The following is an 18,704-nucleotide window of genomic DNA, read 5'->3' as shown; positions in this document are numbered from 1 at the left end:
ACCCCTCCATGATTTCTAAGTGGGAGAACTTGCAAAGTCGCAGGGTATTCAAATATTTAATTTTCCTCACTGTATTTCACCCCATAAGTGATGAATCTTTATGAGTTTTACTTTCTGACATGAGGGACAAACAATATTTCATTTTCTGAGATGTACCTGTGCATGAGTTCTGGCCTGGGAAGACCATGGGATCCTCCAGAAGGAGAGTGCCACAAGGGAAGTGAAAAAACGACTGGGAATGAGTCCTGGGCTAACTTCCAGATGATGCAGAGAAGGATACCGGGTTTTATGAGAAACAGGATGAGGCCAGATCTCACTCTGCTTATCTTCCTGTTGTCATCTCCTGCTGACAGGGTTTGCAGCATCATGTAGGAGAATCCGATGATGACCACTACAGAGCGGACTGTAATATTATTTAGCGACTAAATTATTAAATGTGTTCATAAACACCTTAAAACCATCTGTCTGTTTCTGGTAAGTTAACAATAACAATAATCTGAGGCTTAATTGGACAATGGGTTTTATGAATCTTTCTTTCTGCACAGATAGTCTTGTTGAGGTACACTGCCACCAACTCTCCAGTAGGTGGCAGTGTTCTACACAAAGAAAGAAGCCAGCTGATCCTCAGGTTGGGGTTTTATTAGCATGTAACTCATTAAATGTGGCTCCTGTGGAAAGAGACACTGAATGTTCACACCTCAGTGTTTCTATCACACAGGATCCGTTTATTTCTCAGACTCAATTAAGCATAAAATTTCATATGAAAATATACTTATTAATAAATAACAGAACAAACAGCTCCTATATACACACAGTTTAAACTCGGATTCAGGGAATTCTGGCTGTCAGTTTGGGATCTTCAACTGGATCGATGGTAACCTGATGGCGGCAGCCCTCACCTCCGCTGAGATGTCCACACCCAGTGGAGCTCTGCAACAGAACCAGTTCTCAGTCTGAACCTACAGGTCTGGTCAGAGGTTCCCACCACCGTGACCATGAACGTCATGTTAATTAGGCGGTTTAATCGTTCTTTTTCTCCGGGTGAAATGATTCAACAACATAGAGCTGAAATTATTTTAACAGCCAAAACTGGGTCCACATGGTAGAATTTACTGGGGATTTTCTCTGATCCACTGAGACACAAACCCTTAGCCAGTTGCACCTGGACCCTTTCAGTATCCATCAACAAGCTTCTGGCATCAATCTGGCTGATATCGGACCGGGCCTCCTGGAAAAAATGGTTGATTTTAAACATAATCCCTAAATTTTAAACGCGGTTTAGGTCCGAGGTTTGGGATGGTCATTCCAGAAGCTCAATGTCAGCCTGCTTCATACATTCCAGAACCAGTGTGGGTCTCTATTTGAGATCTTCTGACCTGCTGGAACACCATCAGGCTGTTGATTTGAGCAGATCTTGGAGAATCTGGAGACAGTCCTTTGTCCTTGTTTGTCAATCCATGTTGTGCAATGCACTAGTGGAACTGGCCACCTAGGATCCTCACAGCATGATTCTGCCACCTCTGTGCCTCACAATTGGTTCAGTGTTCTTGGGTTTGAAAGCTTCACCTTGACTCTGCTAAACACACTCCTTGATAGTGAGTCCAAACAGCTCCATCCTTGTTTCGTCTGACCATCAAACTATTCTATGGAAGACCTTGGGATTGTCCCTGGGAACCGCTGCAGATTTCAATCCAGCTTTAAGATGATGATTTAGGAGCAGGAGCTCCTTCTCACTCAGCCTCTGGAGAGACATTACTGGCGGCCCTCTAGCCAGAGACGCTGGTGTTCCAGTATTTCCAGTTCATGGTAGTTTGAGCCTTGGTGGTTCCAGGGTTGTTCCTGAGCCCAATGACTAGTTTCTTTCCCTGTGGGGGGCATTGTCAGCTGGCAGCTTCTTGTTAAGGTAAAACACTTACAGCATCACTAATTAACAAATTAGATATAGATGTGTATAAATTAGTGACTGCATGTATAATTCTGATCCTGTGTGGATCAGAGAAAATCCGCGATATATAGTTTGTTGCAGAAATGTGTCGTCATAATGTTTCCACCCGGGAAAAAGACTGGTTTAATATAAAGTTCATGCTCGTGATGACAGGATGGGAACTTCTGTCCAGAACCGTACATATGACTCTACTGATGCTTGGGAAAATGTTGTGACCCATTAAGAACTCACTTTGGCTCATAGCTGACGTCCACATCTGGCGGCAGGATCCCGTTTCCTTCTCTCAGGCGCTCAACTCCATTCCTGCGTAGAAGAGGGAAAACAAATGTTCAGATAAACCAGGATTCATTTTGATTCTGAGCATATTATCAGCGCTCACCAGGCGATCATCACGCCGTTGTCGGTGCAGAATTTGGCCGGAGGACAGAGCAGTCGTAGTCCAGTCGCCTCTGTGATAATCATCAGAGCTTTACGGATATACTGGTTGCTTGCAACTCCTCCAGACAACACCTGGAAAAGTTGCAGGATCAAATCTAAATGTGAGGGTTGTATGGAACATGTACACCTTTTTATACTGAAATTAAACTTTTACTGCAGTTTGTTTGCATTATTTCTGCAACATATTCCAAGTATGACAACAAACAGATGACTGCAGCCACAGTTTGGTCCAGAAGCAAAATCCATAAAAGCTCCAGAGCAAAGATGTTCAGAGGACCTTCAATCTGACAACAAATGCCTGAGAAGAACCACAGTACTGACTACTGGACCAAAGGAAAGAGGGAAAGGAGAATCCAGCCTGTTGACAGCAACCAGGCCCTGCAGCCAGGCTCTGTGATGGTAGAAGGTTGTATCATGGGATGGGCGTGTATCATTTGAACTTCTACAACAGCAGCACTGATGCAGATAAGTCCAGCAGAGGTTTTAGAGCAACATCTGCTGCCTTCAGGACCACATCTCTTCCAGAGAAATCCATTAATTTTTCACCAAGACGAAGGAAAACTACAGCTGCAGCCTTGACCTGTCCTGAGTAGGGAATGTTGGAGATGATCCTGTACTGTTGGACACCCAAAGACGTGTTCGCAGGAAGAATAGGACAACAAAATCCACCTGAAACTCTTCTCTTTATTTTCCTAATGCCTGAACTTCTTAGAAATGTCAGGAGAAAGAGTGGGAACATTAAGCAAGAAAAGATTTCCTGAAACAACCTTTTTGGAAGGAGATGCATCCTGGAGAGCATCATTTATCGGAGATTCGCCATCAGCTAAATCCTGCTTTAATACATGTGGGGGATTAAAGTGAAGCTTACTCACCAGGGTTGGGTTGCCTGAAGGCAGCAGATCGTTGGCTTTACAGAACAGGACAGCACGATGTGTCCTCTTTGCAAGATGTAAGGCGACCGTGTGCTGAGTCGCAGCTGCAATGTCGTTCACACATGACAGAAGAGTTCCTTCTTCTACACCTGCAAAGGGAGGGTTGCTAAGACTAAGGCAGGTTTATTAGTTACAGCAGGGAGTCTGGAAACCCTCTTACCTTCCTCTGCCTCTTTCTTCTTTATCAACATCGTAATCTGATTCCGAAGTCCGGCGAAAGAAAAGCAACAGTCGGGAGTTTGCCCCATAGGTGTCCTGAAACCAAACCTCTTCCTGTCACCGTCCTTTGCCAGAAGCTCTATGGCTTGCCCTCCACTCAGTGTGAAGCACTGTGGGTGTTTCCTGAGGGACAGACGTCTGGCCACCTGAGAATCCATAAAGCTAAGGATTTGTTTATGACCACAACATCAAGATCTGCTACAAAGGCCAAAAACTGCTTACTTTATCTAGTGTGTCCCCTGGAGCTTCATCAAGCGTGTGGCCAAGGAGCAGAAAGTCCCTGACTCCTCTAGCTACAGCCAGGAGTGAGTGGCCACCAGACACCAGAAGCACCAGGAAGGGAAAGGTTAGAGGATGGAGCATTCTAACGGTCAAGGCATGGGCTTCCATGTGGTGGATAGGAATGAACGGCTTATTGTGCTCCCTCACAAATCTCTGACTGAACTGCAGGCCGACACCTAAACTCAGAGCCAAGCCAGGCTTCACGGTGGTGGCCACGGCGCAGAGCTCAGCTGGAGTCACGCCGCTCCTGTCCAGAGCCTCCTGGACCACACGCTCAATGTTTTCCCTGTGGAGCTGCTGAGCTACTGTGGGGATGATGCCACCATTCCTGCAAGAAGAAAGCAAACCCAGTCATGGAAGAGTAAAGTAAAAACAGCCCAACACGTGGCATAATGAAATTCTGGCCCACTTCTTTTCTATAATTGCTTCAGTTCATGGAGTTTTGCAGACATTCGTCTCTGCTCAGCTCCCTGAAGGTCCCTCAACATCATTTCAATGAGGGTAAGATCTGAACTTTGACTAGACCTTTGCAACACCTTGAATTATTTTGCTGTAGATCTGTTTCAGTAATGCAGCTGCTGCTTCAATCTGTCATGGTGAAAAAAAGCCAGCAAGGGAAATTGTGACCCTCAACAATGGTCATAAGATGTGGATCATAAATCCACTTATAAACTCTGGCTGGTCCTGAACGCTGCTGCCCGGGTCATCTCCAGAACATCACCCGCCAGTCACATTTCACCTCCCGCTCGTCTGACCACCATGGGATTCAGAACCTTTAGTTGCTCGGCCCCCCGCCACTGGAACACCCTCCTGACATCAGAAACAACGGCACTCTCTCCCTTTTCAAATCCCGACATCTGTTCAAGCAAGCATTTTTACCCTGACCAAGCACCATGGTCTTCGGATTCCTTTTCAGTCTTATTTTTTTGTTGTTTTTGGGTTTTTTTGCTTTTATTGGTTTTTACTTTGTCAGCGGACGTTGAGTGCCCTAAAAAGGCGCCTTAAATAAAATGTATTATTACTATGATTATTACAATGGAAAGAACAAGGTCCTGGATAGAAGAGGTTGAAATGAGCTTCTTGGTACAGTGGCTGGAATCAACCTTACATATAAGGAGCTCTGACATCTGATAGGAGCTAGAAGTGAAGCCTCTGCTTCTTCGCACTGACAATAGTCAGTTGAGGTCATTTTGGGCATCTGAACAGAAAGCCCCCTGGATGCTTCCCTTAGGAGATATTCAACAAGCAGCCTGGTGAACCACGCACACACTGCAATGTGATGAGGTTAACACGAAGCAGAGACAAACAGAGGTTTAATCTCCACTAAAAAGGACCACCACTGAAGGGGTCTAAGCCACGGATCCCCCCACCTTTCCTGTCGATCGCTGCATAAAACATGCATGCACTGAATGATTGTTGCTCTTTCTGTGGGATATTGTGTGCGCCTTAGTGTGTATAGTGAGTTGAATCTGCAGGTTCCCGACGTAGAGAGAAGCAGTTTTGTGATCTGTTCTCATATAAATGAACACGCAGAGATTTTTCCAACTCAGCAGGCTGGCTGTGGCTCAGTGGGTAGAGTCTTACAATCCGAAAAGTTGTGGGTTCGAACCCAGTTTCTTCCTGGCACATGTCGTTGTCCCCCTGGGCAACTTAACCTCAAGTTGCCCACCGATCAGCGTTAGTGTGTGAGCTGTGAGTGCAATTAGGGAATGTGGCTCTAATGTAAAGCGCTCTGAGAGGTCGGTATGACCTGAAAAGTCCATTTACCATTCAACACGGCCCACATCATCACTCCTTCACCACCGTGCTTGACAGCTGCAACAGTTGCTTCACTAAAATCTTTGCGCTTTGGCTTTGTGTCAACACTCACCTGTATGCTCCAGATAAGCAAACTGACACATTTGGATGTATACTTTTAGACTTGGCTAAAATCAGATTTTTTTTCACCACAATAAGTTAAAACATGTATGTTTATCCCGACTCAACATTAAAACAAAACATCTCAATATTTAACCCACCTCAGGTGTACCTCTTTCTGGGAATGCAGAGATTCTCCCAGTATGGTTCCAGTTTCGTCCATCACAGCAGCTCCAGTGTCATCACAGCTGGTCTCGATGCCTAAAACCAGTCTGCTGCAGGATGCCTTGCTTCCTGACGCGGGTTTGCACCGCAGCAGCCTCTGCAGGCTTCTTGCCCTACATTGGGACATAGTTATAAGCGTCATGTTCTCAGTGAGCTGGAAAAGTGCAGGACTTCACCACCGCTCCAAACTAAAACAACGCGAGATAAGACGGAGCTCACGAGGGAAAAATACGCAGCAGCGTTTCTCACCCGGACACTTTATGTGGTTGCACACACATGGCTCGTAACAGTACGGCTCTTCGGCTAGAAGCTGTGTTTTATTGAGAATTGTTCAGGTTAGTCAAAGTTTTCTATTTGCTCTTAGTTACAAATGTATAAATATTAAGATAATATGAGCAGAGATGTTGTGTTAATATTTCTACCGGTTAAAATCTCGTAAAAAGAATGTTTCCGTTTAGGAAATATGTGTTACATTTATAAATGTCGTTACGTCGTTCGAATGATTTTCTTCTTCTGGTGATTTATTAGAATATCGGAAATATATGTTCCTAACCTGAATTTAAAACCTTTAATGTAGTCAGAAAAATCCACCCAGTCTGCGTAAGTAATGTATGAATGACGTAAATGTAAACGTTTCCTGAAGCCTGCTTTTTAAAATCTGGATTCCTAAGAAAAACACCAACATAAGTTTAATATGTCTGTTAACGAGCTATGATTTTTTTTTTTTATCGTGTTAATCATGTAGCGGCTACAGGAAGTATCAACAAAGGACCTTCTCAGAGCAGTTATCCACGACCTAACGTATTATCTGTCATGCAAATGACTTCTTCGTTTCTGAACATCAGTAACCTGCTTAAAAGCTGAGAATGGGTCGTTAAGGTCAGGGGTCGTTAAGGTCAGGACACTGGAGATAATGACACTTCCCTCTATTCAGCTCAATATTTGGGTCGTCGTTCCTTGACGAACCAAACATGTTCCTAAAGACGTCATGTGAGCTGCTTTGGTCACAAGTCCCAAGACACTTTAATAAGATAAAAAGGGACATTTGAAGACATCAATGTGCACCGTTTTGACAGAGAAAACAGATGCTTTGAGAGAAGAAGAAGAAGAAGCCATCTATGATAAACATGAAAAACCAAGACTGGTCAGAGAAGGTCATCTTTCTAACACCTACTATGCAGCCCTGACTCGTCTACCCAGGTAGTTTTACAGCTAGTTACACCGTGGGACATCAATTCAATTCAAATAAATCTACGGTTAATTATTAGGACTTATCTGAGTAGACAGGTGACAAACCCTCTCAGCCAAAGTCCAAAGAACAAACTTGAAGACCTTCAAAAAGTCTTGAGAACAATTGTTGAAAATCATTTTAAGCCATTCAAGAAGTTGTTTGATTGGTAGTAGAGCTGCACAGCTGCATCTCAATAACTTGAAATATCATCAGAAGATTGTGTTCAGTTCAAAAAGTGAAGCTCGTATAGATTTATTCCACACAGATTTATTTGAGTTGCTTTCTGTCAATGGGGATTATTTTGGATTACAGCTAAATAAAAACTAGAAATTCAATTTCTTAGAAATGAAACTGTTACATCAGACCAGTGAAAATGGTTTTTAATAAGGAAATTTGGGCCTACTGAGCAGTCCGTCCATGTTCTGTACAGTACCTGCTGTTGGTCTGGGCTCCTTTTGCATGAATTTCTGCATCACTGCAGCGAGACATGGTGGAGATCAGCCTGTGGTTCTGCTGAGGTGTTCAGGAACCACAACAACCCATAGATTCTGTGTGGTATGTAGGTCAGCCTGGGTTGTTCCTGGTGTTACCATGGGGATTAAAGTAGGCATTGATACCTTTAGCAGGGTGGGCCGGTACCAAGTCCTGCTGACAAGTCAAATCAGCATCCCCGTAAAGCCTTTTAGAAGAGGGAAGCATAAAAGGCTCTACAACGACCTGGTAGATGGCTGCTCGGACTTGGACTTGATAAAACACAGTGGACCAACACTAGAAGATGGCATGAGTCCACAAATCATCACTGACTGTGGAAACTTCACACAGGACCTCCAGCAGCTTGGATTCCCTTCCTCACCACTCTCCCTCCATATTCTGGGACCGTGATTTCTAAATAAGATCCAACATTTTCTTTCATCTGGGAAGACGACTTTGGACCAGTTCTTTATCTCTTTAGTCCTGGTGAGATGCTTCTGATGTCTCTGGTTCAGGAGGGGCTTAACACAAGGAATGCGACAGTCGCAGCTCTTGTCTTGGATATGTCTGTGCATTGTGATTTTCCTTTCACTCAACTTTCCATTAATGTCGTTGGATACATCACTCAGTAAACATCCAGTTTCTTTAGCAACAGCCTTATGTGGCTTACCTTCCTTGTGGAGGGTGTCAATGACTGTCTGCCGTACAACTGTCAGTCAGCATCGGTCTTCACCATGATGGTGCAGGCCATAGCCTAACATTTATGAGTTAAAAATCACATTTTATTGGTCTGATATAATATTGAAATATTGAGAGTTTTGAAAACACCGCTTTCCTTTAATGGATCGAGATCCTGTAGCTGTCCAGGAAAAATCCTGATTTGTAGACCTGGAAGAAGATTTCCAGAGTGGTTCTTTAAGATGAGGTCAGATTAAGGAAGGGAGCTGCGATTTAGTTCAGTCTGTCTTTGTTTTGGGTCACATGAGATGTTTCTTAATGAAAGTCCACCAGAAACAGCTGTCAGGTACTTTTATATTTCGGTAGAGGCAACATCTCTTTTCCCACTCGTTATGAACTTGTTTTTAATTAGGATTTCATGTTAACTTTTCCAAAGGAGACATGGAGCGTCCAGCTTGTGTTGTGGAAGATTTGAAGCAGTTCGTTGTTAGAGAAGCTCCACAAACTGTGTACTACATCCCAGATTTCATATCAGAAGAAGAGGAGTCCTACCTTCTACAGCAGGTTTATAAATCCCCAAAAACTAAATGGACCCAGCTGTCAGGTCGACGGCTCCAGAACTGGGGAGGGTTACCGCATCCCAAAGGCATGTTGGTGGATAAGATTCCTGACTGGCTTCAGAACTACTGTGAGAAGATATCCTTACTGGGAGCTTTCAGTGGGAAAACTGCCAACCATGTGCTGGTGAACGAGTATGAACAAGGTGAAGGAATCATGCCCCATGAAGATGGCCCATTATACCATCCCACAGTCACCACCATCAGCCTGGGCTCCCACACCCTGCTGGACTTCTACAGACCCATCAGTAGCCGGGATGGCGAGGCGTCGCAGACCGAGGAGAACCGGTACCTGTTCTCCCTGCTGGTGAAGCCGCGCAGCCTACTGATCCTGCAGGACGAGATGTACCAACGCCTCCTGCATGGCATCCAGGAGCGCGACCAGGACAGGCTGACGGACAAGGTAATGAACCTGTCTGCTGCCGGGGCCCGGCCCGGGGAGACGCTGAGCAGAGGAACCAGGGTGTCCCTCACCATCAGACATGTTCCCAAAGTGATAAAGAACAAGCTGGTTCTGGGAAGGAAATGAGGAAAGGCTTGGTCTGACGGAGTCAACAAGGCTCCACTGATTCAGCTCTGGATGGGTCTGTATCTGTGATGCATGAAGGAGTTTAAACAGATGAACATGATGACGGCATCAGTCAGCCATGGACCCTCAGACACACATGGTCTGTGTGTCTGGATCTGAATGCCAAAATATTCCAATAAAATCTGGGCTCGTTGGTATATTTTTATATTATATATTCAGATAATTAATATTAATCATGATGACTAATGACCTGTATCTAAGAGTGTGATAAGAGAAATTAAAAATATTTGCTGTCATATGAATTCAACAGCTTTAAACACTGATATCAGGATTTTATTTCGGCTCAACTTGTTCATGTTTCTTGAGATCAAATAAATACATTATTTCCTCAACTGCAGATTGAGATTAATATGAGAAACATTATAACCAAGTCATGTTAGGTTTAATCAGATAAAATGCTTCTGATCCATGCATCTGCAGAAATTAAAGCGGTTCCAGACGCTGAAGAGAAGATAGATGATGGAGGACGGAGATTCAGGGATAAATCCTGAATCTGATTTGGTCAAGCTGATGATTTTGATCTGGAGCTGCAGGGCAGATGGCGTCAGGACCTCTGCAGGAGATGCACAGCTGGACACGATCTCATTCTATCAATCCAAAGTAGCTGATGATCTTCAGGATGATCCGTCTGCCCATGGACAGGACAGGCAGATCAACTCCAGGATCTGGTCCACTAACAGTCTGGATTTATGGTGGAAACTGAAAACATGCTGCAAGGTTGATGCTAGCAGCTAGACGAGGATTATGGATGAAGATGGTTTTCCCTAAAAGAGCTGGATTAAAGGACTTGAAGTTGTGTTTCTGGTTCATGATTCCATAACAGTTTTCTTCAATGATTATTTATTCCAAAATGAATTTCCCTCAAGCTAAAATAACCACGATTTTCAGCCAGCTGAGGCAGCTTGTTAAGATTAGACCTGGGAGGATATTAGTTCTAGAAATGATCATTTAAATGGTGATTTCATAGAAAAAATGTGCCAATGATCACAACAACGTTCGTGTGTTTAAGGTATGTTTTAAAAAGCCAGAATGTTCATCTGGTTTATAATCACGTTATTATTATGGCTACAAAAACAACTTATTAAACTTCCTCCAGGTCTTGATTTTCAACAGTTTCAATCCTGTGCTGAGTTTAATATGCAAACTGTGAGTCTGATTTTGTCTTTGGTATCTTCGAGGGTCTTGAAGGAAGCATCTTTATCAATAAGACTTCATCGGACTCTCCCATCATTGTGGTTCTTCTGTTTCTATCGATTTGTCACCAGATGCACTGAGTGAAAGCTGCATCTTCTGCTGATCTTCATGTCTGATGTATTTCTCATCATGTGCTCTTTCCTCTGGCGTACCGACAGGAGGACGCTGAGATAATGGAACCTCAGATGAAACGGTGGAAAGGGTCAGAGTGCAACGCCGACTCCTGGGTCGCTTATCCCATCCTGTCAGATGAACAGTCACAAGACGTGGAGCTGGTCGAGGCGTTCGCCGCTCCGATCGTCAACAAGAAAGAGACGTCTCGGCTCATCAGAGAGCTGAACAGCCTCTACCCGTTAAACGGCCTGCAGCACGTCAAGAGGGTCCGGGCCTGCAGGAACAAGGACAGTCCTCATCCTCTGGAGGTCCTGCTGTGCCTCATCAGTGATGTTCCCAACACGAAGGAGCTCAGCATCCTGTCCCTCCTGCCTTCAGATGGAGATAAATGGGAAGGACTGGGTGAGCCGTTTGTGGTTAAGATCCCTGCGCGACCTCCGCTGACCCGGCCTCAGTTTGAGCTGGCGAGCCAGCGCTGGCCCACATCCTTTCATGAGGACAAGCAGGTGACCGTGGCTCTGAAAGGAGAGCTCTTCAGTCCCCAACAAAAAGCCATGATGCACACGTTCATGACATCTGCTGTGGCCGCTGCCAGAGCTGCAGAGCAGCTGGGGATGGGGGCAGTGGGAGCGGTTGTTGTTGACCCTGAGAGGGAGCAGGTCATAGCTGTTGGTCACGACTGCAGAGGGGACCACCCACTGCATCACGCCGTCATGGTCTGCATCGACCTGGTGGCTCAGAGTCAGGGAGGAGGTTATTATCGGTCCGACAGGTACGCAGCGTGCAGGTTCACCCCCACCGACCCAACTCCAACAGAGTCCCATCCAGAGGGAGGCGCTCTGCCGTACATATGCACCGGTTACGACCTGTACGTCACCAGAGAGCCCTGCGTTATGTGCGCCATGGCGCTGGTGCACTCCCGGATCGGTCGGGTTTTCTACGGCGCTGCGTCTGCCGATGGAGCTTTAGGGAGTAAATTCAAAATCCACACGCAGAAAGATCTGAACCATCGCTTTGAGGTTTACAGAGGAGTCCTGAGCAAGCAGTGTGAGGACCTGAACACGAGGACCTCATGAGGGAAAATGTAGAAGGGAGGACAGGAGGTTTTATTGCTGAAACTAGATCAAAAACTGAAAGAAGGGATTTTATTTTCCAACAAAGGTTTTTTTTTTTTTTTATTTGAAATAAAGTTTTTATCTTCTGATCCTTTATTGTTGTTATTTAGATCAAATGTTTCCATGACTTGTTGGGTAAGACAAATCCACCTTCCTTATTTTGGAGATTTTTCAGTTGAAGATGCTTTGTGAGCTTTGCTGTTTGGAGACCAAGTTCTCCACCAGATTCCATCATTTTCCACTGAAGCCGAGACTTTAATGTGAAGAGACCAGGAGTTGTTTTTAAAGGGATAACTCGTTTCATCACAAATACAAATAACATTTTCATTTCCAGCTTAAAACTGAACAAAAACTGCTGTGGTAAAAAGTAAGTACACCCACTTTTAACATTTTGGTTTTATGATCATTTGGATTTTATCAGGTTCTAAAACCTTTGAAAAAAAACCAACTCAAAAACACAGATTACAAAGTATAATTTATTAAATAAAACGTAATCCAACATGGAGAAGCAGTGTGTAAAATAAACTAAGTACACCCATGCTGTCTCCATACAAAAACAGTAGCTGTTACACAACACAATGGGTGAAAAAGAAAATAATCCCAAGGCTACAATGGCCTAGTTAAAGTCTAGACCTTAACCTGACCAAAGGTCCATCCACAGCATTCATTATGGGCTGGACTCCGCCTGTTGTTCCATTTACTTTTTAAATAATAAGAGATCTTGCTAAATTCATGTGAAACTTCTCCAAAGTGTCACTTTTTGTCCACCTTAAAAAAACCTTTGTCGAATCTTCCACCAGTTGGGCATAACCAGCATGCAAGTTCTGATCCAAGACGTTAAATAAAAAGATCGCATCCCAATTAACAAACTGAAGCAAGGAGCATCACTGAGGGCAAAAACATTTTATTAAAGATCTGGAACAAGAAGTATCACCTTGATTCATCTACAGACAGCGGCTGGGTGAGTGTAGTCTTCTCCACAAGGACAGTAAACTATGAACCTCACATTAATCTCATATCTGGACACAGACGACACACATCCACAAACACTGTAAATAAAACAAGCCTCTCTGCTACGTTTAGAGAAATCATGCAAACAAAGAGCGGCGCTACAGCTGAGAGCATCGATGAAACGAAACGAAGAGGGTACCAAAGAGCAACAAAGTCAACATCTCTAAAAAAGAAATACTTCAGATTATCTGGGTGGCTTCAACACTCATCATTTGTGTCACCGTGTGACTAACGGGGCAAAGAACCGGACCGAGGCCTGGGCCAGCCCAGGTCTATGCAGGCTCAAAATATACATTTAAATACTGACATAAGTTGCTGATGCACATCATGTCCTATGACCTGTTTTTTCTGTTAACTCGAACCCCGACACACACACGGTATGATTCAGTACACAAACCGGCAGTACGGACACAGGAAGTTGGAGCGATTCCACTCATTCAATACTTGTTGATGCCTAAAATCCTGACTCCGTGCAGCTGTGGCAGCTTGGGGATCAGGACGCTCAGAAGTGACGCAGTGTTGATCACAAAGTGTGTCATGTCATACTTTGTGTAGAAACTGGCGAGGAAGTATCTGAAAAGAAACAAAATAAAAGCTCATCTCAGGGAGTGAAATATGAGCGGAGGAGAACCAGGACCAGGAGAACTTACAGAATGATCGGGGAAATGGTGAAGAACTTCCTGGAGGAGGTGAACTGCACGCCGTAGTCCAGCTGTTCCCAGTGAGTGAGAAGCCTGGCTTTTCCCTGGTCGGGGGTCTCAAAGGGCGTTCCTTTCACCGCATGCATGAACACGTACATGCCCTGCACAACAAATCATGTCTGTGAACACACGGGTAGGACTGTGCTGTGAAAAGTATTTCCACCGTATTAATTTCTCCTGTTTTTGCTTTTTGCTCACGATAAAATATTTCCAAACACATTTTTGTATCAGACAAAGAAAAACTAAGTAAACTTTGTATGTATGATGCATGATGATTTTATGAATTGGGCTGCACGCTGTTGCCTTGCAGCAAGAAGGTCCTCGGTTCGACTCCCGGCCGGGGGTCTTTCTACATGGAGTTTGCATGTTCTCCCCGTGCATGCGTGGGTTCTCTCCAGGTACTCTAGCTTCCTCCCCCGGTCCCACTGTAAGGTAAACTGGTCTCTCTAAATCGACCGTAGGAGTGAATGGGTGTGTGCATGCGATGGACCGGTGACCAGCCAGGATGTACCCCTCCTCTCGCCTGTAGACCGCTGGAGTCAGGCACCAGCTCCCCCGTCACCCACTATGGAAGCAGCGGGTATAGAAAGTGGAGGGACGGATTTGAATAATTATGGTAAAATCTATCCAAACCAACCTGACCCTGCATGAAAAATTAATTACACCCTGAACCTTTTAACTAGTTTTTCCACCCTTGGCAACAGCACCCATCAGATATTTAATGATGAGTCTTTTACGTCACTGTGGAGGAATCACGGCCCACTCTGCTTTCCACAAATGTTTTAATTCAGCCACACTGGAGGGTGTCCAAGGTCCCAAACTGATGGTCGGACATTCTCCTTCGGGATTTCCTGCTAAAGTCCTCCAGGTCCTAAAGCAGTCCCAGACCGTCACACCACCACCATCATGCTTGACTGTTGGTATGAGGTTCTGGTTCTGAGATGCAGTTAGTTTTACACCAGAACTAATGGGACGCTCACCGTCCAGGAAGTTCCACAGAATATTTTCCCAGAAGTCTTTGGGTTCATCAAAATGTTTTTTATTAAATGTGAGACGGGCCTTTGTGTTCTCTTGGGTCTGCAATGGTTCTGGTTTTGGAACTCTTCCATGGAAGCCATTTTTGTCCAGTCTCTCCTTCTTATTGTTGAATCATGACCTCTGACCTTAACTGAGGCAGTGAGGCCTGCAGAACTTTAGATGTTCTGGGTTCTTCTGGGACCTCCTGGATGAGTTGTCGATGAGCTCTCAGAGTCATTTTGTTTGGTCAGTCACTCTTGAAGGTTCTTCACTGTTCCATGAGTTCTACTCGTGTAGATGATGGTTCTCACTGAGGTTCTCTGGAGTCCAAAGCCTTGGAAATCTTTCCTGGCTTCAACACACCTGATTCAGATGATTGCAGTTCAGCAAAAGCCTGGTAATCAGCCATCAATGGAAATCAGGTGTGCAGAAGACAGGGAACATCTAAGATATTCGGGACACCGGTCCTCAAGGACAGACTTTGGACACCCCTGGTATATGGCATCCAGGAACCTAACTGCAGTCCAGATCTGTCTCCTGAGGAACATGTTTGAAGAACCATGAGGAGGAAACTCTTCCTCTGCTTCTTGAATGTGATGCTGCCAACAGACTGCATGAAGCTGCTTAGTACAGACTGAGCTTCCTGTGTACCAGACTGAGACCTTTCTCTATTTGACTTTGAATTTAGACACATTTTTGTATTAGACTAATAGAAACGGTTTAGTTAAGTATTATAAACATTTAGCTTGACCATTGTGTTCCGGTTTTCCATCAGAATCAGGGTTTGGTACCATGGGCTACATAAATGTTTGGTTTACCTCTTTGCTAACAAGCTTAAAACCATCTAGGTTATGAGGTTCGAAGACAGTTGACAGTCACAAAATGGTTGGAACTAAGTGAAGGTGAGCAGATGGAGATACTTTTTAGGAAAATGTTAGCAGCGCTTGTGGTTTGGATCCAGCTGGGGGGTTTCATGGTCCAACTGCCAGGCATGCGGTGGCTGGATGTTGGGATCAATCCTTAAATGATGTCATGTCACCCTTGACCACAATGTGATGATTAGGGTCTACCTGCCAGACAGTTGCTCCATGAAACTCCATCAGGTGCTGCTAATGCCGTATAATAAGGCGATCTCCAATGCTGCTGATCCTCATTCGCCGTTTAAGCTGTCGGATGCTCCAGCAACTGCCTGCAAAAACTTCCCCACTGCCATCACCTGCAGCCATTCAGTTCCTTACAAACCCCATCACTGAATCACCAAGTACTGGTTGGTATGTGGACCAGAGCAGATCCAAATCAGATCATTTTTACAGTAGGTGTGTTTGTGCCTTGAGACTGATAAAATACCAAACAGTGACATGGAGCCGAGGCATTTTCAGCACACTGCTGCTGAAAACAATAGACTGTAGTTGACCTTAGCGGTTGCTGTTAATAGCCTCCCATATTGGCTGATCCCAGTAAACCGATTCTCTCCTGGTGCAGTCAGTGATTTATCCAGCAGCAGCCACGTTCCTAAAAAGACCTTATGTGGTGAAATCTAAAGGTTCACCCACTGGCTTCTCCAAAACTGGGCCAATCTTAACAAGACCAAACAAGCATAGAAAAGGAGGAGGACCAAGATATGCACACAAGCTTCATCCCTCTGCAGATGGTACCTCTGAGGAATCCGAAACACTCCTACATCTGCTCGCCTTGTTTGACCCAGAACCTTGATACTTACCAGGTTGTGTATGACGTTGGTTAGAGTCCAGACCACAGGAACACTGAAGAAGGGTATGCTCAGGAGCACAATGTGAAGAACACCGACACCGAGGGCGTAAGTCAGCCAGATCCCCCGACTGTTCATCACACGAGTGTTTGGGTTCACCTCACTGTGTGCCACACCCACGTTCATCCTGGTCTGTAGACAGAAGAAGAATCACATTTCACTTGTTTGGCACATTTTCAGGCATCTGGTGCTTGAGCAGCTGTTCCTTCGCTGACTGATGTCCAAGTGACCCTTTGAGAAAAGTTTTATTTTTCCGTCAAAGCCTTGAACAAGTCCTAAAAACGGTTCTGTTACACAGAAATTCATAACTGTATTCATAACTAACTTTATTTTTTAATAGATCCCTATTGTTGCCTCAAGAACATGAGGAATGTTCTCCACTTCAATGCAGCCTGTTTATGGGACTTATTAATAACCTATCAGTGCAGGCGCAAAGAAATTACCTCTTTTTTTTAAATCATTTTAACAAATGTAGCTAGTCTTTGTAACATGCAAATAACGTGAATGGAAAATTGTTGTCTTAATGTTTAATTAATGCAACTATAGCTCTGTTAAAATTATGCAAAGATTCTCTGCAAAGAGATGAGACATTAAGTGAAGCTAGGGTGCGCAAAATGGTGGCAAAATGCAACAAATCTCCAGGATGCTGAGTGAAAAAAGAACCAGTTGTACATGAACACATCTGACAGGTGTTAAACTGGGCTTTGTTTAAAGGTGGAGGGGCAGGAAGGTTTGACGGAGACACTGAAGCAGACCCAGAGTCTGGGAGTGTGCAGAGAAGAGCAGAATTAGGAACAGAGGTTAAGGTGAAGAAGAAGAAGAACACTGAGCATCAACAAGCAAACATTCAAGAGAACCTGTAGATAAACACAATGCACAGAAAACAGGCATTTCATTTTCTACCTTAGACCTCAAACTCTGACATTCTAGAACAATCAGAACAAACTTTTAGCCTGCTTTCGTTTTCTGTGGGCCACTAGCATCATTTATTTTAGCAATTTAAGTTCATTTAAATGCCATAAAATTCTCCAGGTTCCACATTTTTTGGGTAAATTTTAATTGCACATATTTTCCCCTTCCAGTCTTTCATATTCCTTTTAAACTAGACCAAACTTTGTCCGTTCCACATTATTCTGTCCCATTTACTTTCATTCTAAATGCCTTTTTCAGAATACACAGCTATTAACTTCTGTCATATGTTATAATTTACCAGTAATTTAAAGTATTTTTTCTGTACTGTATAAAATGGTCTGATTTGGACTTAATTCGGTCATAATTTAGTTTGGGGGGTTATTGAGACTTTAACACCAAGGCTGGCACAAAACTCATCAATATTTGCTAAAAGTGGTCAGGTCTGCATGACAGCATTCTAATAAATAACATACCAAGTTGGTGCTGCGATATTTTCCTTATCTGTGCAAAAAGGCTAGAAAAAAAACTCTTATATAATGTGACTGAACTTTGCCCTTTGGCACACTTTTAGCTGTCAGACTGGATTAAAGGCAGAGACCAACAGTTTTATTAAAAATTTATAGTACCATGCAAATTGTACCAATCTAACTATAGGTCATCATTTTTGTTGTTGCATTACGTGACATGATCTATTTTTAGCCCAATGATGAGAGATTCACTTGCCATTGTTGACCTGCAAACATATCAATCAGCTGAGCAATAAAAAAAGAACTGAATTGAAACTGTGTAAACACGCTGATGACACTCGATCCGATTTGTTGGAGATTCGTGGGTGTCTCTCACTGCACCACCGTTTAAAAACTTGCACACATTCAAGCTTATTAAATATATGGTTTGTCCCCTGTCAGATCTCCTCTGTCCCATAGACTTTTAATTTCACTACATAGCCAGGCCCTTAATTCACCAGTGTTCCCAAAACAAGTTGGTTCCCGACCTAAATACTGAACTTAAGTTACGGTACCATGAGACAAACAAAAAAGGCCAATTTGTTAACTTACATGTAGCAGCGAGCAGTAGATGTTTTTCTTATTATAAAACACTATGGCGAGAATTGGTGTATCCTTGTTGTTGTGGATAGACAGCACCGAACGGAAGTAGGTGTCGCGGTGAAAACGGGTCCAAATATAAACCAGCTCAATTCGGTCCGACCTTCGCAATTACGCAAAAATGTCGGCTTCATTTGATTTTATTAAAATGTATTTAAACTGAACTCGTTGTCTAAGAAAGTCTGGTTTGTTTTATTTTTTAAGATCGAGGCGACATTTTTCCATAAAAATGCTAAAATCTAGCCTTCAGGTTGAACTCAGGGTAGAATGTTCTCTGAAATT

The 18,704-nt window shown here is 43.9% G+C and overlaps 3 protein-coding genes across 9 annotated transcripts; 1 reads left to right on the top strand and 2 right to left on the bottom strand.

Annotated features, from left to right (window-relative positions):
- Positions 1–618: 618 nt before the first annotated feature.
- osgepl1 (O-sialoglycoprotein endopeptidase-like 1) lies at positions 619–6,163 on the bottom strand. 2 transcript variants are annotated; one of them, XM_047371263.1, is made up of 7 exons: positions 5,835–6,163; positions 3,757–4,144; positions 3,476–3,680; positions 3,256–3,404; positions 2,325–2,455; positions 2,177–2,248; positions 619–930 (listed from the first exon to the last, which is right to left on the bottom strand). In XM_047371263.1, the coding sequence occupies exons 1-7, from the start codon at positions 6,038–6,040 to the stop codon at positions 846–848; spliced, it is 1,236 nt and encodes a 411-aa protein (XP_047227219.1). In that variant the 5' UTR covers positions 6,041–6,163; the 3' UTR covers positions 619–845. The 2 variants fall into 2 exon arrangements, with proteins under 2 accessions (XP_047227219.1, XP_047227220.1); XM_047371264.1 differs by having other exon boundaries at positions 5,846–5,975.
- Positions 6,098–11,996, top strand: adat3 (adenosine deaminase tRNA specific 3). 6 transcript variants are annotated; one of them, XM_047371257.1, is made up of 3 exons: positions 6,098–6,233; positions 8,715–9,298; positions 10,837–11,996. In XM_047371257.1, the coding sequence occupies exons 2-3, from the start codon at positions 8,720–8,722 to the stop codon at positions 11,866–11,868; spliced, it is 1,611 nt and encodes a 536-aa protein (XP_047227213.1). In that variant the 5' UTR covers positions 6,098–6,233; positions 8,715–8,719; the 3' UTR covers positions 11,869–11,996. The 6 variants fall into 6 exon arrangements, with proteins under 6 accessions (XP_047227213.1, XP_047227216.1, XP_047227214.1 ...); XM_047371258.1 differs by lacking the exon at positions 6,098–6,233 and adding an exon at positions 6,374–6,498; XM_047371259.1 differs by lacking the exon at positions 6,098–6,233 and adding an exon at positions 6,519–7,098.
- Positions 11,997–12,369: 373 nt separating this feature from the next.
- ormdl1 (ORMDL sphingolipid biosynthesis regulator 1) lies at positions 12,370–18,666 on the bottom strand. The gene is made up of 4 exons (XM_047370220.1): positions 18,375–18,666; positions 16,357–16,536; positions 13,569–13,720; positions 12,370–13,491 (listed from the first exon to the last, which is right to left on the bottom strand). The coding sequence occupies exons 2-4, from the start codon at positions 16,528–16,530 to the stop codon at positions 13,356–13,358; spliced, it is 462 nt and encodes a 153-aa protein (XP_047226176.1). The 5' UTR covers positions 16,531–16,536; positions 18,375–18,666; the 3' UTR covers positions 12,370–13,355.
- Between the last annotated feature and the right edge of the window lie 38 nt (positions 18,667–18,704).

This window comes from Girardinichthys multiradiatus, chromosome 7 (assembly GCF_021462225.1).
Source record: "Girardinichthys multiradiatus isolate DD_20200921_A chromosome 7, DD_fGirMul_XY1, whole genome shotgun sequence".
NCBI lineage: Eukaryota > Metazoa > Chordata > Actinopteri > Cyprinodontiformes > Goodeidae > Girardinichthys > Girardinichthys multiradiatus.
The sequence above is the reverse complement of the archived record's forward strand: the minus strand, read 5'-3'. Positions and strand labels throughout refer to the sequence as shown.

Excerpts from the sequence above, each read along its gene's own strand:
- adat3 (XM_047371257.1), top strand. The coding sequence starts at position 8,720 with ATGGAGCGTCCAGCTTGTGTTGTGGAAGATTTGAAGCAGTTCGTTGTT. Across the intron at positions 9,299-10,836 it reads AGGACAGGCTGACGGACAAG|GAGGACGCTGAGATAATGGA; the intron begins GTAATGAACCTG and ends GCGTACCGACAG.
- ormdl1 (XM_047370220.1), bottom strand. The coding sequence starts at position 16,530 with ATGAACGTGGGTGTGGCACACAGTGAGGTGAACCCAAACACTCGTGTG. Across the intron at positions 13,721-16,356 it reads CCAACGTCATACACAACCTG|GGCATGTACGTGTTCATGCA; the intron begins GTAAGTATCAAG and ends TTTGTTGTGCAG. Across the intron at positions 13,492-13,568 it reads ACCATTTCCCCGATCATTCT|ATACTTCCTCGCCAGTTTCT; the intron begins GTAAGTTCTCCT and ends GTTTCTTTTCAG.
- osgepl1 (XM_047371263.1), bottom strand. The coding sequence starts at position 6,040 with ATGACGCTTATAACTATGTCCCAATGTAGGGCAAGAAGCCTGCAGAGG. Across the intron at positions 3,405-3,475 it reads GAAGAAAGAGGCAGAGGAAG|GTGTAGAAGAAGGAACTCTT; the intron begins GTAAGAGGGTTT and ends CTCCCTTTGCAG. Across the intron at positions 2,456-3,255 it reads CTTCAGGCAACCCAACCCTG|GTGTTGTCTGGAGGAGTTGC; the intron begins GTGAGTAAGCTT and ends CAACTTTTCCAG.